The sequence below is a fragment of the Maniola jurtina genome, chromosome 27 (genome assembly GCF_905333055.1).
Source record: "Maniola jurtina chromosome 27, ilManJurt1.1, whole genome shotgun sequence".
In the NCBI taxonomy this organism is placed as follows: domain Eukaryota; kingdom Metazoa; phylum Arthropoda; class Insecta; order Lepidoptera; family Nymphalidae; genus Maniola; species Maniola jurtina.
Genome location: NC_060055.1, coordinates 1,269,229 through 1,288,268, shown reverse-complemented (window position 1 = coordinate 1,288,268; position 19,040 = coordinate 1,269,229). Strand labels below are relative to the sequence as shown.

The window sequence follows — 19,040 nt, the reverse complement described above, 5'->3', positions numbered from 1 at the left end:
ACTTATTTCAAAATCAACAAGTTTACTAAAATAAAGACGCTCATTCTTTTAAACATATTTATTTATTATAATTTTTTTATTTGTTAAACGTTATAAATCGGTACAAAGTGTTAAACAATATCATTGTACTTTATACAATATGCTTCACGATTAAACTTATTAGATGTTTACTGAAATAAATACGCTCATGTTTCAAATATTATTTATTGTCAAAAATGGCATAAATAGTAGGTACAAAGTGTTAAATAATATCAATATTATACAATATGCTAATACAATAATAATAACTCAAAGTTCAGATTTTGCTTGAAACTTATATAGTGATAATTAAACTATACTAAGTATATGCAAAATAACAGAGATTGCTTCTAATGTTACCGATCAACGGAACATGGAAACTGAACATCAACTGATTTTTTTTACAATAGGGATGATAATTACTAGTTAAATCAGCGATATTTTTTAAACGTCAAAACGCTCGCATAGTATGGGAGCTTGTATAAAATACACATATGTGACGTCATAATATTTGACGTAATTCGACGTACTTTTTAGTTAAATCGATAATTTAAAAAGGTTAGCAAAGTTAAAACTACCAGCGAATGTTGATTTTACGAATTTTGGAAGACCCTCTATTTAATAATTACTAAGAAATATTTTTTTTTTGACCTAATCATCATCCCCATTTTACCGAATAAATGTGTAATACTATTTCGTAGCTATATTTTCCATACTTTATTTATACTTTAGCATGACACAGACTGAGTAAGGTTGAAAATATGTTAAAACAATGAGGCAAATGCAGCCACTAAGAATTTATATTTAGTTTTAAGTTTTCATATACATCTAGAAAATACTCAATATTAAATACGTGAAGAAGATTGTAATAATTGCTTGAAGCGACGGGCCTGCTCGCAAAATTCAAATGTACTTAATTTGGTTTTTCGCAATTTGTAAACTAATACGAGAACGTCGGCTTATGGTATTATATATGCGACAATGGCAGTGTCATCCTCACAGGTTCATATAAAAATCTTTACTTGAAAGAGTCTAGTTTAAAAAATTAATTCTAGTATCGACTATTCTCACAAATTATTGTTTTTGGCAGGCAGGCCCGTCTCATGCCCCTTAAATAAGCATTTTGGAAATTCTCATACTGTTCACAAATACACCAGGTTACTGCATTTGAATGTTAAAATTGTAAAGTCTTGAGTTTTCGCAAAGGTTTTTAGAACGTTATATTTCTATTCCTTGGTGTCAAAGAACTGCCCATTGATTTTGACTTTCTGTATGACAAAGCATTTAAATTTAGCCTCGAAGTCAGATTACTGGGGTCACTGTGTCTTATCTAACTCCATTAGGTCTTCATGGGTTATCTGGTCTACTTCTCCCTAATGGGAAGGATCACTCCGCTCAGCTTCTTGTAAGACAGATCATTTTGACTAATTGCGTTCTAGAATGTCTATAGAATATGATAAATGATTGGGCTTAAGTTTAGTGAAGGTACTAAACGTTGTCATAATTGTCTAACTAAAAAACACTATCGTATGTAATGTAATGCATTCCAACACAATGTTCACATCGACACAACACTCCATTGCACCGCATATTAACGTCCTAATTATCTAAGTCCTTAGTCCTTCGTGGTGTTTCTGGTAAGGTCTACTTCTTTATGGCGAGGAACTCCCCGTTGAGCTCGTCTTCTTGTAAGACAGAGCATTTGACGTTTGCTTCGAAGTCGCACTGCTGGGTTCGCTCGTTGAAGTATAAACCATCAGAGCAGTACGCCGTCTGCGGAACACCCCTCACGCAGTGCCAGTACCGCTGGCAATCACCCCTGATAAGCAAAATAATAAACATTAGAACAACATTTTTTTTAAATTGAAAATCACACTAATATTATAAAGGAGAAAGTTTGTATGTGTGTGTCTGTATGTTTGTTACACCTTCACGCAAAAACTACTGGACGGATTTGGCTAAAATTTGGAATAGAGATAGATAATATGCTGGATTAGCACATAGGCTACTTTTTATCCCGGAAAATCAAAGAGTTCCCACGGGATTTCAAAAAACCTAAATCCACGCGGGCGAAGCCGCGGGCATCGGCTAGTAGATTATAAGTAGGGAGACTTACTTATAAGCCACAAGTCTCGACGCATCATCAGCCCTCAGGCAATTTAGGCTGGTGTCGAATTTTGGAGACTTGCCGGGTGGTTCGATGTTGAGAGGTCTGATCTTGTTCGCCACAGCATCACCTGTCAGCAGAGAGCCTGGAAGACAAGACAGGATTGTTAGAATCTAAATATTATGTAACGCGATATTCAAGTTTTCCATTTTACTAAATGATTACAATCAAAATTTTGGCTCATTTTTTGCGCAACGGATCAGCCTGGCTGTCCAACGCGGAAATGCAGCCAGTATTCTTGGCACCATTCCACGCGGGCATGATTTGTATAGTAATTAGATAAGGGTAGCTTTAAGTTTTATTGTAAATTTTCAATAAAAAAAAACATACGTATAATTGTGATATGTTTTAAATTAAAAAAAAAACTAAAGCAAAAAAAAAAAAACAAAAAAAAAATTACAATCAAAAGAGGAAATCACCAAAAGAGGAAAAAACTAATGCATTAGGGTCTTCAAAACACAAAAGTATGAGTGCATAGCTGTATAAATTTGAAATTGGAATTCCTAACCAAAGAGGAGATATTTGAGATCAAAGTGGCCAGTACCTACGGCAAGACACCAATTTCATATGTAAGGATCTAAAATTATAATGCTCTTAAATGGTGAAATTTTAGTGGTTTTATGTTGCGGCTATAACTATTTAGGTTGACGTTTTTTTTATACAGATACAAGTTAGCCCTTGACTGCAATCTCACCTGGTGGTAAGTGATGATGTAATCTTAGAAGCGAGCTAACCTGGAATGGGTATGGCATTTTTCATTAAACCCATAACCCGTTGGTTTCTACACGACATCGTAGCGTATCGGCTTTGCCGGTAGAGTGGTAACTAGCTAAGCCCGAAGCAGCCCACCAGAGCAATCGTCAATACCAACAATGAACGCCATAATTACTGCGATAATCAACGCGTTAAACTGAGTGACCACACTTGAACGGTTAACATCTAATGCCAATTGGATTGGGGTTAAAATCGTCTGACGCCAAACGGCATTGTGAATGCCGTTGTACGTTGATCGTGGCTACATCTACGTTTAAAGGGTAACGCCGTTGAACAACGCGTTGTTGGCCGTTAATGAGGCCGGGACATTAGAGCCGTGGCTAAGTGAACCGCTTACACTTGTTTGTTTTGGAGAAAGTGTTTTTTTTTTCGATAAAAAGTACTTTAAAGAGGCTTAGAGTTAGTTAATAGAGGTTTTCTAGGGTTCCGTTGACACTCTTCAGGTACGGACTACGGAACCCAGGAAGAAAATAAATATCAGTACCGTAAGGTAAATCAGCGTTGTCACTCATCCAGTCCTCACCAGAACCTTCGTGGCCATCTCGGAAGACGCATTTCGTCTGGTCGGCCCAGTTACACGTCTAAAAAATATGAAATAATTAGGCAAACTGAAAACTGGTACAATATATCCGACTCTCCCCTATTTAAGTTTAAAAAAACAAATAAAAAATAAAAAAAAAGCTTACATTTTTTTAATAGTAATACAATAAAGTTTGTGATTTTTTAAACGTGTCTAATTATTTGTGAGTTCAGGATTTTCTCCTCATTCATTTGACACCCCACTCGATACAATAGCAAAAACAATTTTTTGGAGACCTCCACTTTTTTGATGTAACATCCGTTAGGTAAATTTTTTTCGTATAAAACATAGCTTATGTCACCCGGACCTTTACGACGAATCAATTGACACCTCATTCATCAAAATCGGCACAGTAGTTTAGGCACTAGGGTGGAACACACAGAATTTAAATACAAACATACATACACACATACATACATAGACTGCTAAAATCATAACCCTTCCTTTTGGCTTTGCCTCAGTCGGGTAAAAAAAGGAAGACACACTTTAAAAACAAAAAATTGGGTTAGCGTGGCGTGGCCTAAACCCTTCTGAGGGGAGACCCGTACTCAGTAAACTTTACCTACCTGTAGAACAAAATCAAAGTGGAGTGGTGCAGGGCAGGAGAACAGCACCTCTTCTCCGTGAGCGCACATGAAAAACTTTGTGCAGTCATAAAAGTGGGGAAGCAGGAGGTGTATCTGAAAGAATATATGAAAATCAGCCAAGTGCGAGTCGGACTCAAACATGAAGGGCTCCGTACCATTGTACAAGAAATAACACTTTATTTTTTAATCTTCATGACGGCGATTTTTTATTAGGTACTAGCCGATGCCCGCGATTTCGCCCGCGTGGATTTTGGTTTTTCAAAATCCCGTGGGAACGCTTTGATTTTCCGGGATAAAAAGTAGCATATGTGCTAATCCAGGATATTATCTATCTCCATTCCCAATTTCAGTCAAATCCGTCTAGTAGTTTTGCGTGAAGGAGTAACAAACATACACACACACACACACACACACACACACACACACACACACACACACACACACACACACACACACACACACACACACACAAATTTTCGCCTTTATAATGTAGTGTGAAGTGTGATAGTGTGATTTGTTGTTATAGCGTCAAAAGAAATTAATACATAGTGTAACCTGAACGCTACAAATAGCAAAAACTTAGGGTTATTATTAGTCTACCTAGTAACACAGAATAATATAATTTAGTACTTTACGTTAGTGATCTGTGAAACCCTAAACATAACCCAATGCCAATGATCATTTGCCTTATTTTGTAGTTTTAGTGATTTAGTATTTTTCAAACCCGCAATGTATAGCGTGCAAACCCAGGTCAACCACTGGTGGCTTTTTTGACAACCATTTTGTATTTTGCAGCCGCCATTTTGGTTTTACAATGCTGGTGCGCCCAGAGGTTTTTTGACAACCATTTTATATTTTGCAGCCGCCATTTTGGTTTTACAATGCTGGTGCGCCCAGAGGTTTTTTGACAACCATTTTATATTTTGCAGCCGCCATTTTGGTTTTACAATGGCGGTGTCGTGCTGGTGCGCCCAGGGTCCCGGCTTCGATTCCTGGCTGTAGGACGTGGCCACGTACCTCTCCTTTGGGATCACATGACAGCGTGTTGGGGTCAACGCCCTCGAAGGAGCCTCGGACGGTGCGGGCGACGCAGCTCACGAAGATAAGAAGCGACACGATATAGTTACCTGAAAAAAATATTTTTTTTTTTTTGAAAAATGCATTTTTGAGAACGCACTCGCCATATTTGGGGTGTCAACTGTTAAAAGTGCGGTTGAGTGCGGCGAGTTGCGGTGCGTTTTGAAATCCGTAAACTTGAATTGAAATCAATCAAAATCCGAGTTTCTTGCTGGTTCTTCTCGGTAGGAACGGCATTCCGAACCAGTGGTAAATTATTTGACGATTCAAAAGCACTTGTAAAAGTTTATTTGAATAAAAATCTATTCTATTCTATTCTATTCTGTGCGAAATTAATTTCAGAATGCGCGCTTTTCTATGTACCTAGTTCTATATTTTACAGATATTGCGGGGAAAAAACGTAAGGTACCGTGGTGTGCGCTAACTCTTACTAAAAGGTTTACGTAGAACGAAAAGAAGTTAGGAGAACGATCTCACATGGGAGAGAATTGAAAAAGTGTCCAGCTATAAACAGTGAATATTGGTTCAATAACAAGTGTACCTAAATTAAAAATTTATAACACCCCCGACAAGTGAAGGTTACAGTAACTAGAAAAGAGCTGATAACTTTCAAACGGCTCAACCGATTTTCTTAGATTATACCTAGCTAAGAACATTCTCGATCAAGCCACCTTTCAAACAAAAAAAACTAAATCAAAATCGGTTCATTGGTTTAGGAGCTACGATGCCACAAAAAGATACACAGATACACACGTCAAACTTGTAACACCCCTCTTTTTGAGTCGGGGGTTGAAACCCCTCTTCAAAATGTGTTCTCAAAATGTATGCACTATAATAATATAGTTAGGTACGAATTACGATATCATATTGAGACTTCGTCCGCGAGGATTTAATTTTTTAATCACGCGAACATTGACATTCGAAATTCAATTTAAATAGATAGCTTCGTTTGTAACTCAAAATCGTTAGCGTCCACTGAATTTTCTGTCTCTATTATTTGTATGGGATTACGAGAGAGAGAGAGCTATTAACTAACTACATTCCCCGGATAGAATATAGCAAGACGTGATGATACAGCCTAACTAGAATCTAGATGGAGTGCGCTTGCTTGATGCCTATATTCACTCTTGACTTGAAAGTAACTACCTGTAATAAAAGTAGAGGGGAATATACCACCACCGAACCGCAAGACGTCGGGCGAGTTTTCATCCTTATGTCGTCGACATTCCATCTACCTTCATTCCTCATACGCATGGCTAAGGTTTGGAATACTCTTCCGCGATCTGTGTTTCCCACCAATTACAATCCGGTTATCTTTAAAACAAGAGTGATCTTCTAGGTAGACGCGTCCCATCTTAGACCACATCATCACTTTTCATCAAGTGTGATTGTGGTCAAGACTCAAGCGTTTGCGTATAGTGAATATAAAAAAAGCCAGAAACGTTGTATTTCACGGTTTTCCAGTCAAGTCCAAGATTTTAACATAAAAGATAAAATTTGCATTATAATTTCATATCGCATTATCAATCGATGAAAACATGAAAATCAACTCCGAATTTACTTGTTTGATTACAGTTTTAGATTCGTATCAATGTTTTATCAATTATTTTGTGGACTTGTTATCAAAGCATTGCTGTTAATTTTAATCAGTTACATTTAAATATTCATATATTTTCTTAAAACCATTAATGAACATGCAAATTACAAAATAATATGTTAGCGATATTTATTTACGCACACGATTCATTATTAAAGCAATTAATAAATAACTACTTAATTATTAGAATATCTACGACTGTGTGAAATTGAAAACCGTACCTAACTGTAACTGTGACGAAAAAATTTTTACTAAAATATAATATTTTAAAGTAAATAATGGTGAAGACAGTTTGAAAAAAAAATTGTAAGAATTGTTCGTTTGTGGCGTGTTAATATTTTATCTATGGTCTAGGTTCAAAAAGGCTAGAACTCAGAGCAGTAAAGCCAGTTGAAGTCTGAAGAAAAAAGAAATGGTCTATGGGCAAATGTCATTCTTTTCTTTTTTTTGTCACTGCGACAAGGGAGAAGGATCTTTTGGCGCGTAGCCAATCGGAACCTTGATCGGAGATCGGAACTAACGCCGCCATCTTGTCAAGTGTCACGCTGTCCCCCTGTATGAGGTGTTGCTAAGTAAAAAATCAGAAATTCACTGTTTTGTTTTTTTAATATTACATTCATTCCATACATTAATATCACGATAGATACAGCATAAATGTTTCCGCATCTTATAACTATGTATATACGTAAATATAATATTTAAGCAGATAAACCTGATGGATTGCAAGGCCTTCTAATGGATTTTATTATTACTTCTCGCTGTGGAAACAGGGAATGCTTTCCCATTTTTTCTATCAGTTGGAATCAGATAAAACCTTAGAATAAACAAGACAAAACTTACTCAGTTTTCAACATTGACATTTTCAATATATTCTCTGAAATTGAGGAGATATTTTTATTTGCTGGCAACCTTTGTTTTAAAACTACGCCCCCCTGGCAATGTCATTCAAGACTCAAAACCAAAACAAAAACTCCTTATTCCTTGTCGTATGGTATTTATGACTTGTTTTTGCATCTTCGTTTATTAAAAATGCAAAAATTGCATAATAAATCACAAAAAATTATGAAGGAGACCACCAGACCAATAACATAGGAAACAGTGATTATAAAAAGAATTAACATTTGCATAAAGTTAAGTTTTTGGAGTTACAAGTTACAACAAGCCAAATTGTGAATTGTGATCGATTTCAAGTCAATAAATAAATATTATTTGTTCCTTTGTCATTCATTCACTGTGATCTAAACAATGTCTTCGTCGGATTCCGACGACGGGTTTTATAGCAATGTAAATGTATTTAAAAACATAAGACTCGCTCGGGAGCAACTTCGAAAAAATCTGGAATTCCAAGAGGGTTCAACAGAAAATATCGGGAAAAGTCATGAAGGCAGCAGTACTGTGAATGACGTAAATGTGGCCAAAATTACGGATTTACCAAATACCACTAGGAATGATTCGTTTATTGATTCAGTTGAGGATGACTTGATTTTGGACGAAATAATTGCGAAAAACTCGAAGCCCGCCCGCGGAAGAGGCCGAGGGCGAGGCAGGAAAAAGAAAGAATCCATTGTAGAACCTCCAAAACCCCCTGAAGTTAGTAACACAAGAGGCAGAGGCCGAGGTAGAGGTGGAAAAAGAGGTAGGGCATCGAAAACCAATGTCACAGACACTGAACTAAGATTAGACACATCTGAATTATTAAATGGCACAAGTAATAGAAGAAAACGGAATGGAACTAGCAGTTCAATATCAGAAGCAGATGATTCAATACTTGCAAATATACTAAGTGTATTAACAGGTAGAGGTAGGGGCAGAAAAAGGAGAGCAACCTATTCACCAAACAGTTCCGTAGAAGAGGTATTAGAAAGCTTACTAACTGGTAATGTTAGTAGAAGAGGTCGGGGTACCCCAACCTCTCGACGAGGAAGAGGTAGCCCATGGGGCAGAGGTAGGGGAAGGGTGGGGGGAAGAGGAGGCACGAGGCAACCAATCATGGATAGACCCCTGGTTTTACCAAATGTTAATATGATTCCTAGTTATCCAACATATAGTATTGGTAATACTGATGAATATTATGATAAATCGGATGATGTACCTTTATTCAGTAAGCCTACCAGTACGCCCACCACTGTAACGGATAATGTTGTCATGTTAGATAGTGAAGAAACAGATGCCGAGGACAACGAACCGTTATCCGTGAAAGTCATATGGAGAAGTTTGGAAATCTCTAAATTCACGATACGAAAATACCAGAAGTTAACACAAATATTTGATCATTTCGCACAAAAGGAAAACGTTGGTAAAGACAAGTTACTGTTCACGTATAACAATAAAATCTTTACTTGTGACGATACACCAGCATCCATAGACTATAATATCGCAAAGTTCATAGATGGAGGTATCGTTAGTCAAAGTTTAAAAGACATAGTGCATGAAAAGACTAAAGTTAACGGAATCCAGATTAAATTTCAGTGCCAGAATAGTAAGAAGCCCATTGAAATAACGATTGGGAAAGATGATAAAGTATCGTTAGCAATGACACAATGCGCTGAGCGCTTGGAGATTCCGTTGAATAAGCTAAAGTTTGAATTTGATGGTGACGTCATTGTAGGTGAGACTATTTTACGTTGTTACAATTTTTTAGCAAGCAATTGTTGGCTACGTATCACAGAGTGCCAATTTTCGCACTTATAATGAAACTAGAGGATGCCCACTACTTTGTCTGCATGTATTTAGGTTTTTAAAGATCCCGTGAGAACTGTTTGATTTTTTGGGATAAAAGTTACCTATGTCAATAACATGGATGCATGCTACCTCAGTACCTTGATACAAATCGGTTGAGCGGATGGATCATTAGGAATCCCATGGAACTCTTTGATTTTCTGAGTTAAAAAGTAGCCTATGGGGATAGGGATGGGTAGTCCCTGGGATATAAGCTAACTCTGTACCAAATTTTGTCAGAATCAGTTAAACTTATCATCTTGTATTTTTTTTTTTCAATTGTAGTCAGTTTTGTGGACTGAATATAAAAAAAAAAACTTTTGGATTGTGAAAAGGTAGCAGACAGACATACACACTTTTGCATTTATAATATTAATTAGTATGGATATGTGAAAATTCACTTTCCGTGAAAAATCACCTGCAATGTATCAGAACTATTAATGTTGATCATAAATGACTAATTAAATTAATGTAATAAATAAGTAATTAGATAAGATTTAAGTTTTATTGTAATATTTTCATAAAAAAAAAAAAATAAGACTTCATTACTTGCATAATCACACTAATATTATAAAGGAGAAAGTTTGTGTGTGTGTGTGTGTGTGTGTGTGTGTGTGTGTGTGTGTGTGTGTGTGTGTGTGTGTGCGTGTGTATGTGTGTGTGTGTGTGTGTGTGTGTATGTTTGTTACTCCTTCACGCAAAAACTACTGGACGGATTGGGCTGAAATTTAGAATGGAGATAGATTATACCCTGGATTAGCACATAGGCTACTTTTATCCCGAAAAATCAAAGAGTTCCCACGGGATTTCAAAAAACCTAAATCCATGCGGACGAAGTCGCGGGCATTGGCTAGTATTTTGATATAAATGACTGTAAGAGCAAAAAAAAGAGTTCTGCAGTTTTGTACCATCATACAAGAAATATTTTTTTTTTGTGGCGTAACCACAAATCCACTGTACATTAGAGATTACATAGGATATTGCTACCTGCCATATATGATTCTAGATCAATGGGAAGCTACCCTAGGTTTTGATTCCCTTGACAGACAGACAACAATAAGATACTAACATACTAAGATAATAACAACAATAGATATAAGTGCCTCTATAAAATATTTGCACGCCATCGCATGGCAAATGTGGTGATACTAAAATGAATACTTGTAATATCTTTGTTGACCTGCATTTAGAGCAAATAAATGATTGATTTGATTTGATTTAACAAAGCGATCCTATAAGGGTTCCTTTTTTACTTTTAAGGTACAGACTACAGAACCCTAAAAATGTACATATGCCAATAATTGCTTACATGTTTTTTTTTTTAATTTTTTCAGGCACTAACACTCCACAACAGATGGGTTTAGAAAATGGAGACTGCATTGACGTTATCATACTTAGCTGAATTTATTTACTACTTTAAAGGCCTTTTTACAAACTTCTGGATAAACTTTATCTAATGGATAAATTTGACACTATAACTTTTTCGTCCGTTGAATCAGGAATGGGTGTATCCAACAAATATTTCATTTTAGGTTAACTCCGAAAAAAAACCGAAAACCATGTTTTTTTTTAATAAATAGTTACAAATATCTTATATGTATCAGATCTTATTACTATTTAGGTTCTACCAAATTCTACCTTACGGCATGCAATCCTTATCCTAATATCCTAATCCTAATAATATTATAATACAATCACACTAATATTATAAAGGCGAAAGTTTGTATGTGTGTGTGTGTGTGTGTATGTTTGTTACTCCTTCACGCAAAAACTACTGGACGGATTTGGCTGAAATTCGGAATGGAGATAGATAATATCCTGGATTAGCACATCACATAGGCTACTTTTATCCCGGAAAACCAAAGAGTTCCCACGTGATTTCGAAAAACCTAAATCCACGCGGACGAAGTCGCGGGCGTCAGCTAGTAAAAGAACTATGTACTAGTCTAGTAATTACATTTTCTATTAATGAAAATGTCGTATAGAATTTTCAATTTTCAGAGTAAGATAACTATGCCAAGTGGGGTATCATATGAAAGGCAGTAGATAAAATTATATCCCCCGATTATATCCACTGATGTCATAGAAATCAGTGGATATAATCGGGGATATAATTTTTATCTACTGCCCATGCTAGCCAGGCTGGTGAGGTGCAGTTAGAGGGAAAGGGTGACACGCACAGATAACATTGTTTCCGTCATGTGTGGAAACAGCATTACAGGTTCCACCCGCCAACGAGTTACGCTTCGATGAAGCGGGCTCTTAAGGCCTCATTCGCACGAGAGCTTTTTTAACGTCCGTTAAAAAAATCGTTCAAATAGAACAAATGCGTTCCCAAGTATCTGTTCACACGTCAACGCTTTTTTAACGCGCACTTTGTATTGTCAGCGCAACGCCGGGTTTTAAAAGGGGTCTCTCCGTCACTCGCTTCATACAAACGTAGTTCCAATTTCATTTGAATACTAAGCAACCAAAGTCCATGAAAGCAGACATATTCTAGAAACTAATATCTATGTCTGTGGTTTTCAAGATTTCTGTTGAAATATTTACATACAAATCTTTGAGCCCCTGTAATTTTGAAACCACATATTTTTAGAAAAATCTAAAACACCACAGGCACAGATATTAGTTTCTAGAATATGTCTGCAAAATTTCATGGACTTTGGTTGCTTAATATTCAAATGAAATTGGAACTACGATTGTATGAAGCGAGTGACGGGGAGAGCCCTGTTAACGCTTTTTTAACGCTCGTGCGAATTAGGGCTATTGGCTCCTTGTAGCTTCGACGTAAAAAACACTATTTACGTACCAATCATTTTTTTTAAATTTTTGCGGTTTTTTTTAATCACTGCACTTCCTTGAATAGCACTTTAATTAGGACTATTGGATTTTTTTGTTTCCCTTATCTTATATAGATTTTGTTTATACTAGCGTTTTCAAGCGACTTCGCTTGTAAATTTTTTTTTTTAAATTCAGATACAAGTTAACCCTGGAATAAAATCTCACCTGGTGGTAAGTGATGATGCAGTCTGAGATGGAAGCGGGCTAACTTGAAAGGGGTATGGCAGTATGGGGTACCTATATTAAACGTAAACCCCTTGTTGGATCGTACTGGAACGCTTGGTGGCATGGCTTTCCCGGTAGGTAGGTAACTAGCCATGACCGAAGCCTCCCACCAGGCTTGCTATATTAAACTAGGCTTCTTTTATCATTGGAAAACAATCGATCATTATAGTTTCAAAAGCTAGTCTAATAATACAAGTTAGGCTCTATCATTTCGGAGTTATGAGTTGTAAGAGAATTGTCTATTTGTAAATTTTTATACAAGAAGCGATAGCGTTTTTTAACTCCCGACCCAAAAAGAGGGGTGTTATAAGTTTGACGTGTGTATCTGTGTATCTATCTGTGGCATCGTAGCTCCTAAACTAATGAACCGATTTTAATTGAGTTTTGTTTGAGAGGTGGCTTGATCGAGAGTGTTTTTAGCTATAATCCAAAAAATCAGTTCAGCCGTTTGAAAGTTATCAGCTGTTTTCTAGTTACTGTAACCTTCACTTGTCGGGGGTGTTATAAATTTTTAATTTACACATGTTATAAATGTAGCTATAGTGAAGAACTATGCTGGTACGTTTTAATTTTAAAGACTATCGTCTAAATATCCATTTTATTGACTAAAAAACTTTCTGGAGTTTTTTTTAATTTAGCTAAACTAAAATACTAAAAAAAAACCGTACCTACGAGTCTAGATTAAGGTGTACTGAATGTAATGAGACCAAAATTGTCTAATTTTTACCCGACTGCGGCAAAGCCAAAAGGAAGGGAGTGATTTTAGCAGTCTATGTATGTATGTTTGTATTCATATTCTGTGTGTTCCACCGTAGCGCCTAAAATACTAGGCCGATTTTGATGAATGAGGTGTCAATCGATTCGTCGTAAAGGTCCGGGTGACATAGGCTACACTTTGTACGAAAAAAATTGACCTAACGGATGTTACATGAAAAAAGTGGGGATATCCAAATTTTTTTTTGCTATTGTATCGAGTGGGATGTCAAATGAAAGAGAAAAAAATTCTGAGTTCATAAATGTATATGTACTACAACATTAAAATATACCAAGCGACAGAAAAACAATTTTACTATAATATTTCAGCGTTTATTAAGACGATCGCAGTCGGGTTTTAGTTTTCAACTTTATGTAGTTAAAAGTTTGAAAAATATGAAAGCCGATTCGTGGTGGAAAAATCAAATACTAAATATACACAGCACAAACACATTCGCTTTACCAAATTTTATATTAATATCCTGAAAAACAAATTCCAGGTTAACTCAAAAACAAAAAGCTATCGCGAAAATAGTTTTTATTGCATTACAATAAAGCGCAACGTGTTTTTAATCATCCGCAAATGTTTAATTAGATAATAATGATTATTATAAGGAACAATACTTGTAAAGATTAAGTTTATTATCTATATTGTTGTAACTATAAGTATATTGCAGATATTTTTTATCAAAACTTACCAATACAATGTCAATGGCATTTGATTTTCATTTACGAAACTAGTTTCGAAAATCGAAACTAAGAAAAAAACCGGCCAAGTGCGAGTCAGACTCGCGCACCGAGGGTGCTCGGATATTTTTTCCAACATTTTGCACGATAAATCAAAAAATATTATGCATAAAAATAAGTAAAAATCTGTTTTAGAATGTACAGGTAAAGCCCTTTTATATGATACCCCACTTGGTATAGTTATCTTACTTTGAAAATTGAAACATATTAAAAAAAAATAATTAAATGATGTAACCACAAATTCGTGGTTTTTAGATTTATTCCTGTACCTGTGCTTAAGACTTACCTACATGCCTGATTCTAGGTCAACGGGAAGTACCCTATAAGTTTCTTGACAAACACGACGGACAGACAGACAGACAGACAACAAAGTGATCCTATAAGGGTTCCGTTTTTCCTTTTGAAGTACGGAACCCTAAAAAGGGGCTTTTTCCGTTTATCCACTCTAAAACAATCACCCTAGGGTGTAAAAACATGTCCCCAAACTAAAAAATCCATACTAATATTATAAACTAGCTGATACCCACGACTTCGTTCGCGTGGATGTAGGTTTTTTAAAATTCCCGTGGGAACTCTTTGATTTTCCGGGATAAAAAGTTGCCTATGTGCTAATCCAGGGTATAATCTATCTCAATTCTAAATTTCAGCCCAATCCGTCCAGTATTTTTTGCGTGAAGGAGTAACAAACACACACACACACATACAAACTTTCTCCTTTATAATATTAGTGTGATGCGAAAGTGTGTTTGTCTGTCAATCGGTCTATCTGTCTGTCTGTCTGCTAATTTTTCACGGTCCAACAGATTCGATTCTGACGAACTTAAGAGTGTTGAACCGGCATGAGCTATTCTTAAGCCATTTTGCCCCCCTATATTTTATTAAACACTGCATTTATGTAAAACATGTATATACTACTTTGTAGAATATTTCCTGTTTTATTAAATTGACAGACAACATTTTGCAATTTATTCATAGTTTATCTTTTATTGCCTAAAATACCAAAAGACTATTACTGAATTTTGGATTTCGTGTCATCTTTGACGTTCACTACATCAAAAGTTACTTGGTCGATTCTCACAAAGAGATATATTTACCAAAGAAAAGGTCCTGAACTAATAAGATGACAGAACCAAATCTTTCGTTTGGCATTTTTTACATTATAAAAATTCAAACAAAAAAGTCATAATTTCATAAAACTACAGACACATAAAACTGTCATTTAGGTGGGTTATTTTTCTTCATTTATAAATAAAACTAAGTACTCATTAAAGAAGAACATATTTGCAATATAAACAGAAAAAAAAAAATTAAATTTAATTAATATTTGTTTCCAAAAAATAATCTTGAAACACACTACAAAACCGTGCAACAAGCAATAGTAAATTGAACTAGGAAATTAGTATCGGCCGAGGCCTCTCCGAGAACGGACGTAACGCTTGTTTGCTTAGCAATTGTTATCGGATTATTTACGATTTACCTGAAATTGTAGTGCGACTATCACTTCTCAATACTAGGTATTTTTAATACTCGCTATTTTTTCTTAAAGATAGATTAAAACTTTTTGTATATTTTTAAATTGTGTTAATATGATGCTGTAAGGAATTGCATTCCTAAATCCTGGTGATCCCTCGGGATTTTTAAAGGATCATCCGTTTAGATGTTTTTTACGTGGTACAGAAATGCGTTGCATCCCGGGGACGGGCTATTACGGATAGGCTACTTTTGTCCTGGAAAATCAAAAGTTCCCACGGGATTTTTAGAAACCTAAATCCACGCGGGTGAAGCTGCGGGCATCAGCTAGTTAATAAATAAGTATTGCCTCGAGCAAATAGCTGCATTGGTATCTATTGTTCCCTGTCATTGAAAGGGAATAATTTAATTTTCAAAATTTGAAAAAAATTGTAAAACGCGATTTCGATAGAGAATAGATCAATGCCTATCAGAGCAGTGGCATTGATCTATATTTTTAATAATTTCTAAAAAATAAATTTTTAACTGTTTAAATTTTACATGGGTTTCACATTTATTTCAAGAGCTTTTATAAATATGTAAAACTCAATACTCAAGGTTTCATTATACCGTTTGTGATAAGGAAAACCATGTTTTTAAATAAACGGAAAGTTGAATTTTGTATAATTAGTTATTGACTAGAATTATAATTTTTCAGAATCAAATATTCTTAAAGGCTTATAGTTTTACAGTTATTACCGGCTGACAATGCTATATCCCAATAGCCTTGCTATTTGTCCTAGCCGCTAAATAAAATTTTGATGATTCATCGTCCTTTTATGGCATTAGCGCGGTTTCTTGTATTCCATTATGATTTCTTTTTTTTTCATTTGCATAATAGCATTAGTTTATTGTCTTTTACAGCATTAGTACGGTATTTTGTATTTAGATTTTGGTTGTATACATTGTACACTCTACCATAACACCTGAAACAATAGGATAATTACTATCATTTGCACGTGGTCATCCCTCGTGGATCTTTATGATGGTTTTATTTTTGAACTAGCTATTACCCGCGGCATCACTCGCGTGATTCAAGGTTTTAATAATAATTGAGGTTTGTTACAATATTTTATGCAATGCCTAAGTTATTTTATCATGTGTTTTAGCATGCTATCCTGCGCGAACTATTTGTTTTTTTTTTGAAAGGAAAAGTAGTCTATAACACTTTTTCCTCGACTATGTCTATGCAAAACAACCGGCCAAGTGCGAGTTACACTCGCGCACTAAGAGTTCCGTACTCGGCTATTTTTTCCAACATTTTACACGATAAGTCAAAAACTATTATGCATAAAAATAAATAAAAACCTGTTTTAGAATGTACAAGTAAAGTCCTTTCATATGATACCCCACTTGGTATAGTTACCTTAGTTTGAAAATTGAAACATTTTTTTTAAATTCGCAGTTTTCAGATTTATTCCTGTACATGTGCTGTAAGACCTACCTACCTGCCAAATTTCATGATTCTAGGTCAACGGGAAGTACCCTATAGGTTTCTTGACAGACACGACGGAAAGACAGACAGACAGACAACAAAGTGATCCTATAAGGGTTCCGTTTTTGCTTGAACCCTAAAAAAATGACGTCAATTCATAGCTCTGTTGTGGCGTTATTGAATGACAAATGCGTGAAAAATAGTATGCTATCCCGCGAGAAGTGTTCATATAATATTTTTCGGGGGAAAAAGTTGCATTTATTACTTACTAGTTGATGCCCGCGACTTCGTTCGCGTGGATGTAGTTTTTTAAAAATTCCGTGGGAACTCTTTGATTTTCCGGGATAAAAAGTAGCCTATATGCTAAACCAGAGTATAATCTATCTCTATTCTAAATTTCAGCCCAATCCGCCCAGTAGTTTTTGCGTGAAGGAGTATCAAAAACACACACACACACACACACACACACTCACATACAAACTTTCGCCTTTATAATATTAGTGTGATGTGACTAGCTGATACCCGCGAATTCGTTCACTTGGATGTAGGTTTTTAAAATTCCCGTGGGAATTTTTTGATTTTCCGGGATAAAAAGTAGCCTGTGTGCGAATCCATGGTATAATCTATCTGCATTCTAAATTTCACCCCAATCTGTCCAGTAGTTTTTGCGTGAAGGAGTAAAAATATACACACACACACATACAAACTTTCTCCTTTATAATATTAGTGTGATTAGATTCTCAGCTATGTCTTTGCAAAAAAAGCGTCCATCCGTAACTCTGTTGCGGCGTTATTGAATGACGAATGCCTGAACGATAGCATGCTATCCTGCAGGAACTGTTTGGTTTTTAGAGAGAAAAGTAGCTTATTTCACTTTTTATATTCTTCACTATGTCTGTGCAAAAAATGCCGTCAATCCGTAGCTCTGTTATGGCGTTATTGAACGACAAATGCGTGAAAAATAGTATGCTATCCCGCGGGAAGTGTCCATATTTTTCGGCAGAAAAAGTCTCATTTATTACTTATTAGGTTCTCAGCTATGTCTTTGCAAAAAAAGCGTCAATCTGTAGCTCTGTTGCGGCGTTAATGAATGACGAATGCCTGAACGATAGCATGCTATCCTGCAGGAACTGTTTGATTTTTAGAGAGAAAAGTTGCTTATTTCACTTTTTAGATCCTCCACTATGTCAATGCAAAAAATTGACGTTAATAAATAGCTCTGTTGTGGCGTTATTGAACGACAAATATACGAGAAAATAGTATGCTATCCCGTGGGAACTGTTTGTTTTTTCTGGAAAAAGTAGCATATATCACTTGCAAGGTCTTCAACTATGTTTACGCAAAAAAATGCCGTCAATCCGTAGCTCTGTTGCGGCGTTATTGTAGGACAAATGCGTGAAAAATAGCGTGCTGTCCCTTGGGAACTGTTTGTTTATTTTGGAAAAAAAGTATTCTGTATCACTTGTTATGTCTTCAATTATGTCTGTGCAAAAAATGCCGTCAAACCGTAGCTCTGTTGCGGCGTTATTGAACGACAAATGCGTGAAACACAGCGTGCTATCCCGGGGGAACTGTTTGTTTTTCCGGGATAAAAAGTAGCCTATGTCCTTTCCCGGAAAATATCCTAAGTTGGTACCAAATTTCATCAAAATCGGTTCAGCGGTTGAGCTGTGAAAGCGTAGCAGACAGACAGACAGACAGACAGACACACTTTCGCATTTATAATATTATAGTATGTAACTAAGAGAGAACTGAGTTTTCGGGAGCTATGTATAGTACGTGACAGGTCGAGATGGCAATCGAGGTATGAGGCGGGGGACGTTCTGCACACCCGCACGTCACCCGCGCTATCCCGCACCGGATTAGCCCAGGGATTGTGTGGGTGTGCGGGGCGTCCTCACTCTGATTGCCATCACAACCTGTCACGTGTTGTGTTGCGTATTTGTTTGTTTATTGGCTCATCGATTCACTTATTACTGCCAAACTGCACATTAAATTTTGATAAATGAGAT

General features: G+C 36.0%; 2 protein-coding genes across 2 annotated transcripts; one reads left to right on the top strand and one right to left on the bottom strand.

The window, feature by feature from the left end:
• Positions 1-194: 194 nt before the first annotated feature.
• LOC123879260 (protein obstructor-E-like) lies at positions 195-12,419 on the bottom strand. The gene is made up of 6 exons (XM_045926907.1): positions 12,328-12,419; positions 5,144-5,253; positions 4,106-4,219; positions 3,444-3,540; positions 2,135-2,270; positions 195-1,837 (listed from the first exon to the last, which is right to left on the bottom strand). Exons 1-6 carry the CDS (start codon positions 12,332-12,334, stop codon positions 1,663-1,665), a joined length of 639 nt encoding a protein of 212 aa, XP_045782863.1. The 5' UTR covers positions 12,335-12,419; the 3' UTR covers positions 195-1,662.
• LOC123879247 (uncharacterized protein CG4449-like) lies at positions 7,752-10,949 on the top strand. The gene is made up of 2 exons (XM_045926877.1): positions 7,752-9,408; positions 10,853-10,949. Exons 1-2 carry the CDS (start codon positions 8,046-8,048, stop codon positions 10,918-10,920), a joined length of 1,431 nt encoding a protein of 476 aa, XP_045782833.1. The 5' UTR covers positions 7,752-8,045; the 3' UTR covers positions 10,921-10,949.
• Positions 12,420-19,040: the final 6,621 nt, after the last annotated feature.